Source organism: Belonocnema kinseyi, chromosome 3 (genome assembly GCF_010883055.1).
Source record: "Belonocnema kinseyi isolate 2016_QV_RU_SX_M_011 chromosome 3, B_treatae_v1, whole genome shotgun sequence".
Lineage (NCBI taxonomy): Eukaryota > Metazoa > Arthropoda > Insecta > Hymenoptera > Cynipidae > Belonocnema > Belonocnema kinseyi.
The window spans coordinates 63,528,259-63,535,539 of record NC_046659.1 but is presented as its reverse complement, the minus strand read 5'-3'; the positions used below and the strand labels follow the sequence as shown (position 1 = coordinate 63,535,539).

General features: G+C 28.5%; 1 protein-coding gene and 1 long non-coding RNA gene across 2 annotated transcripts in view; one reads left to right on the top strand and one right to left on the bottom strand.

Moving 5' to 3' along the window:
- LOC117169497 overlaps nt 1-2,997 on the top strand; it is a 91,496-nt gene extending 88,499 nt beyond the window's left edge. The window contains exon 8 of the mRNA XM_033355909.1: nt 1,535-2,997. Within this exon, the coding sequence (XP_033211800.1) occupies nt 1,535-1,753 (219 nt within the window). The 3' untranslated portion in view covers nt 1,754-2,997. The remainder of the gene's footprint in view (nt 1-1,534) is intronic.
- Nucleotides 1-6,233, bottom strand: part of LOC117169498 — a 14,123-nt gene extending 7,890 nt beyond the window's left edge. Inside the window, exon 1 of the long non-coding RNA XR_004466664.1 lies at nt 6,076-6,233. This is a non-coding gene — a long non-coding RNA (uncharacterized LOC117169498). The remainder of the gene's footprint in view (nt 1-6,075) is intronic.
- Between the last annotated feature and the right edge of the window lie 1,048 nt (nt 6,234-7,281).

Here is a 7,281-nt window from a genome sequence, read left to right as displayed (position 1 = left end):
AAATGTTTTCTCAATAAAAATTGTTGTACGATTTCAGCCATAGAATAAATTCAGTTTCTCAATTATAAATAGTGAAGTTGTATAAAATGTTTTCTCTCAACAAATAAACCATCATTTATTGAAACTCGACTATTTCCAAAAATTGGTAAGAAGAAACAGTAAAAATAAATTCAATTGCAAAAAAACATTGTTTCGAATTTTTTTTGTATTTTAAAAAATTTCTTCATTCAAAATAATGTTTTTTATATTGAATGAAATCACGGGTAATATTATTTTGATTTAAAATTTGCTTCTATTTTGATTCGTTTGTTATTGTTTCTAAAATGAACCACTCCTTAAATTTAATAATTAAATTATCTTAATGATTCTGCTGGCCTGAGAATTTAGGCAAACACTATTTTTTGCAAAAATGAGGTTATTGTTCAGTCAGGTTGTGCTATGAAAATAATTAAAAAACACGTCTTTTTGTAAGGATTTCAATCACATTCTTCTCAAAAACTGTAAGTGATGATAGACTTTAATTTACAGACTAGAACTTAGCACGTAAAATGCTACATAAAACCACGCTTCTTTCCCAGACTTCAGAAATAAATTTAAAAACCGTTTTCATTTTTTAAAAATCTTATTTTGAAATATAGATCTATCAAAAATGCTTTTCGATGTGTTTTTCACTGTTCTAAAACGATAGATACTACACCTAGGATTAACGAAAAAAATGGGAAAGAAACACGACACTTGATCGAGTTCTCATTAGCGAATTAGACTTACTACCTAAAAAAATCCCGCATTTTAAAGAGACATTTCTTGGGTCTGCTTTAAAATAAATGTCAGTATGTATATCCACTAGGAAAAATACATTTTTTGGTGACGTGACTATAAATTTACGGCAGAATATTGGTTTTTAATTTCCATTCAGTACGCTTTAAATTAAAAATAAAGTCATGATTTATGTGTACTTACTACTTAGATATATTTCAAATAAATTGTACAGCAATTTTCTTCTTGATAAAAATTGATGATTTCTGATTGTCGATACCGAGACAAATTTTTTATATTAAACGATAAATTTACAAAGTTGAGACGATTTCTTAATAAAAAATCTTTGATCACTGATAATCAAATTAAGTTCTGTTTGATATTTGGGTCTGGACTCATATGAAAGACCGAAAAAAAAACATAATTTTGCTGTGGTTCACTAGATTTAATGTCAAAAACAATTCTAAAAAAAAAACAATTTCAAAACTGTTAAATTTTAATTATTTTCCAATTTCAAGGTAGTTAAACATATAAAATGTAGAAATTTAAACGCTTTAAATCTATTTCTAGGAACTTGAATTTTTTATGAATTTTCCTTTTTTCTTAAAATTTTCGTTTAATTCTTAAAATTGTCGAATTTTATTGTCCTTTTCCAAATAACTGATCTAAAAAAATTCTCTTTAGGTTGGATGAGACATCCAACTTTTTTCTTATAAACTGCACCTTCATTTATTGTAAAAAGAACACCAATTTAATAATAAAATCTTTTATTTTCCAGATCAGGGACTTCAGAGACCGGCCAAATTCTCGGGACCTGCGAGACAAAATGAGATCAAGGCCCTTGACATATCAAGAACTTTCTGAAAACGAAAGATATCCTGGTTTGGATCGGGAAAGTGCAAGACCTGCCCTAGAAATTATTCCTTCAGTTGGCAGATATCGTCATAGTTATGCCGAGCCGCCGAGACTTGGCCTTGCAGCTCTTCATCCCTACTAACACCAATTGTTGTTATTTAGTGGTCAAACTATGTAATTTTTTGAACATTTTCCTATTATCCCACTGCAAGAGGACCCACAAACAAAATTTGCAAAAATCGCCAGGATAATTATAATACAATTATAATTATTGGACCTTGGACGATGAAAACGAATAAGCGTTAAAAACTTTAAAGCAATTCTGAAAATCGAAATAATTCAGAGAAAACATTTTCAGAAATAATTCCTCTTTCAATCTATATTAATTTAAATTGATAAATTAATATAATTATTATAAGAGGGAAGTCGGAGTTTAAAGAATAACTTTGAATAAATCTGAAACGCTTTATTCTAGCTTAAAAAGACGAAGGATAAAAGGAGTAGTCGAAGAAGAACGATTTTGTTGACGAGAATGTATAATTTGGAATTTAGAAACATTAGAAACTGATAAGTACCTTACATTACGAAAATTGCTGCGCTTTAGGAAAAATTGTAATTATAATTTGGAAAGCTTATTTGCTCAAAAGTCATGGGTATTTAATCCATTAAAGTCTAAATATTTTTATATTGTATTGATAATTTAAATTTTTATTAGATTCGTTTATAGTTTAGTTTGAAGTACATCACGATTGTTTAAATCCTTGATAAAATGTACAATAATCTTCTGAAGTCTTAGCTTTGATGGATTTAAACTTTTTAATATTTTATGTTATATTACTGATATAAATTCTATTCTGCGCTTAGAAATTTTGATATTAATAGTCGCAGGTAGTCGAATTTGCTCACATGCAACGCTCAATGACAATTTCCCTAAATAATATGTAAGTTATGCTGATGAAAACAAAATGCGACCAAGTACGTGTGCACCTCTTTCAAAACGATTCAAAATTATTTATTGCGAGAGGCACTTGTTGGGTAGTTATCAAGAGAAAGAGAAGCGGCAACGAAAATTTAATGCTTTTGTCAGCAACATATCATTTGAACGCAATCAACGCACAGAAATTTTCACGTTTCTGGGTAGTTGAAGAAAATAAAAAAGCGTTTACGACGCCTAAAACAATTGTTTACGATGTGTATAATTGCGCTCTGAAAACACAGAAGGCTCAGTGTTGTAATTCAGGAGATAAGGATCTTTTCCTGAGGGTTTGAAGTTTCAAATGTAAAATGACATCTGTGTTCTCAGGATCGAGCGTTAGATTTGGTATATTACTGTATAGAGACTCACTAACGACAATAATAACAATAAACAACATTAAACCTTTGTAATTTCTTGAATTTTAATTTTAGACCTATCCAATTGTTTTAATTGTCGACAAACAGGGCTCATTTCTTATTCAGAAAATTCAGTATATAGTCATGAAATAGAAAATTCCGGGTCTCCTTCTTTACTCCGCCCTGTATGGTGTAGCGTCGGTTTACGGTAAATATTATTTTGCAAAATGATTTGTGATTAGATCGCGAGACAATATTTGAGGACGGATAATTCGACCAACAACGGGGAAACAAATTAAGTACTTTATACCTGCGACCTGACATTTCCTGACAGCTATCAAATTCCAATAAGTCTCACGTTTGTTTTCGAGTGTGTAAAAGTCTCAGAGGGAAAAGTTATTCAAATACATGATTGGGTGATAGTGGTAATAATTATATGAGATTATAATGCAGTACATGCGTAGATAAGTACATCTAATGCAAAATACTTTCGTTGCCAAAGAGTTCCTTAGACTTTACTTTTAGTGACTACGCAATCAGTGTATGGATTTTAACAAGCGAGCATTTAAGTGTTTCAAAAACTAATGACGAAATTATAGCCTGTGAGAGTGAGATTTGTGACATTTAGGTTTCGAGACAAAGTGAGTGTAAAATATTATTGTTAATTTTGTGTTAAGTCTACAGTTTTTTAGCTTCAGTTGAAAATTATGATAATATATGATAAAATACAATCTCTAATGTTCAGAGTCCCTTCTAACTAACCAATCACTTACGGTCTTGAAATTGTCAAAAAATTTGCTATAGGTCTAGAATAAATTTCAATTTATTTTTTATAAACGAATCTACACAAAAGGAAAATCTTATTTTATAATCACATTTTTATTTTCATTTTAGATTGCTTCGAGCAATTGCATGTCTTGTTAAAACTGCAAAGCCCATCAAGACTTTCAAGCATTTTAGGTTTAAGAGAACCGAGAATTCAAGGCCGTAAAAACAAAATTGCTGATATCCCGTTTGACTATCCCGAAATAACAAGTGGTGAGAGTCCGTTTAACACCTTGAACCTCAATAAAAATGTAAAATGTACCGTTGCGTTTCTTTCGCCAATCGTGTATACAAAAATGGAACAAACAATTAAGAAGAAGAAGAAGCGTAGTTACTTTGAAATTGGACAATTTAATCTTGTTAACCAATTATGTTCAAAACTGTAGTTTGTGTTTACTTAATATTTTAAAATGGATGCTTTTATAATTTTTTAAGTTTTTAAAAATAATGATAAAGCATTCAAATTTAAAGAGCAGCATAACGGGGCAAGAAAGTGGCTCTGAACAAATCAATATTTACAACGGAATATTCTAGAAACCATCTCTAACTAATTTGTATTTGACAAAGTATACACATTTTTTAACTGTTGCAGACTGCCATTTAGCTGAAAGAAATTTCAATCGACTGCAAATGGCCAGAATCTAGAGAAAAAAACATTAAATATATGTTCTAGCTGTAATAATTAATTTAAATTTTTTAAGCGTTGTTATTCCAATTTGGGAAAAATAAAACTTTTGTTGACGATTTCTAATGAAAATTTTGTAAATATATACGGAGTCAAGCCATTTAACAATAATTAAATAAAAAAATGCACTATTTTGCCATTTTTCGGTATGTGAATTTCGTATTTTCATTAGAAGAAACTGTCTATGTGTTATCAATTGCTTTTCCTGCGATACTTTAAAGTAAGGCGAGAATTTTTTTTCATTATATTTTAATAAACAAATGCTTCATTCTGCTTTTTTTCTATATATAGGTTTTTTTCAGCACATTGAAATAAAAATATATCAATGCTGGTCTTTTCTGTTTCAATGTGCTTTTATATAACAATCCCCCATTATTTAAACTAATGAAACGAAATCCTGATTTACCCAATTTTCAATAGAAACCTTTCGTTTTTTTCCAAAAAATCATCTGAAATTATATGATTGATGTACGTTTGTGAATTAAATTGAATTTTCAAAATGACAGTTATTATGTTACAATAAATTATTATAAGAAGGAACTCCTTGGTTGAAATCCCTCTTTCAGTTGATTATATTGAAACAACTAAATATATCTGCTCAAAAATTTCAACACATAACTTTATTGATTTCATGAGTGTAAATAATGAGTGATTCTTATCTAAAAAGCTCACTTTCTTTATTAAATTTTTTGAAAAAATAAACCATTATTATCTAACTCAAAGTATAACATCAAAAGGATTTGGCAATATGTAAGCAGTTGATTTTGCTGAAAAAACGAAATTTATTTGCTGAAAAATGATAAAATAATACATTTGCTTATTAATTTTATTTAAAAAATGTACAATTGCTGTTTAACTTTAAAGTATTAGAGCAAAAAGGTCATCCGTGAGATATTTGTAGTTGATTCTACTAAAAATGTTGTATTTAGGAAATGGAAAAATGACGCATTTATTTATTAAAACTGTTTAATGAACAGGAAATCATTGACTAACTCCAAAGTATTACTGCAAAAAGTTTAAGCAACATATAAGCTATTAAATCTGTTAAAACAATACACAATTAATGTTTAACTGCAAAGCATACCAACAGAAGGATATCGGTGTAATACTTGCAGTTGATTCAGCGGAAAAAAATAAATCTAGCTATTGTAAAATGCCTTGATTTCGTATTAATTTATGAAATGTTTATAAAACATTAAAGTGTCTGAAATATACCAGAGTATGTATAAAGTAAATAGGGTCATTCCATTTTAATTTAGCGAACTCGATCATGGCCTAGTTTTAAAAAATGTTGAAACTTAACTATAATAATTATCACATACAATAATTAGCAACGTTCTCGGAACTAACTTGTCACGTCAATTTACTGAATGACTTTTTTTCTTTAAAATTCTATTTTCAAAATACAAATTTAGGAGCAGAAAAATGTAACATTTGCGTGCATTACAGAATGGAGAAAAACTCAATTTCTACCATCTAAAATGGAATTGAATTAAATCAGACGTATTCAATAACCTTTAAACTTTCATTGTATTTCAAAATTAACTAAATCATAACCCTTTCTGAAAACTTTTGAAGCGTTGTGATAATTGCAGTGTTTAATTTTTTCAAATAAAACTTACCTTATAAAGTTCTCTTTCTTATCAGACTTTTCAGAATTTGAGCCGTTTCTTTAATTTTTAATGCTGAAGTAGTGAAAATTGCACTTTAAAATTCGTACACTTTGATGTTATGAATATCTTTTAACTAGATCCAAAATCCCGTTGAAGTTGGCCAAGTTTTATAAAACTCTCATTTCTCGCAGTTGAATCACAAAAAAAAAACAATTTTCGCCTCATGTTAGTTGATACGTTGTTTAACTAAAATTCAAAAAAGCAATATTTCGAGCTATTTCGAACATTGCTACTTCAGTAGGAAAAGGGTCGGGGCTGGTGCAAAATTTTCGGTGATTAAATAAAGAACCGATTAACATATCATTCAAATCCTGGATTTTTTTATTATATCCCCTACAAGATATTTTCCTCCGAAAATGAACAAAACGTTCAAAGTAGAAAATTTTAAATTCTCTCAATTCTATAATGCACAGTAGTGTGAAATTTTTTTGCACACTTGCGCTTTGAAAATCAAATTTACCAGCAACATTTTAATTAGGCGACAACCGAAGTCCGCAAAATCGCGAATTTGCCTGTTTTCACAGTGAGATCAATTTTTTCGAAAACGACAGATCATAACGTAAAATCATACATAATATAAAAGATGTGACTCATTAAAATAAGTATTTTTTTGTGCATATGTTTTTTTAATTATACATACTCAAGGATATATGCGAAGAAAACGGTTATAAAGAAGCATTAATCATCTACTATTACACTTATAGAGAGATCTTTAATATGCATTTAAATAATTTTGATGATCTTAAAATTACAATTTATATAAACTTTTTTTTTTTAATATTAATTTTACGTATTTGTATGCATTGTTTTTTAAGAACCTAAAAATAATTAAACATAAAGTTTAATGTGTATTGTGTATTAAAAACATCCCTGTATAATCTGAACCTTACTTAAATTGCGAAACAAATCAAAGGGGTGGGGGTAATATTTTTTGCAAATTCAATTATCTCGTAGAAGATGTACTTTTTGTTTAAAATTTTTATTATGGTTGTTGAAAAATGAACTGAAATATTTTCTGGATGAAAGTTTACCTTTAGAAAAAATTGGTCGCTTTTTATTCAAAATTCATATGTTTTAGTACAAATTTCATCCTTCTTGGAATAAAATTTATTAGAGAATACAACTATTAATTAGAAAATTCAAATACTTCTCAAA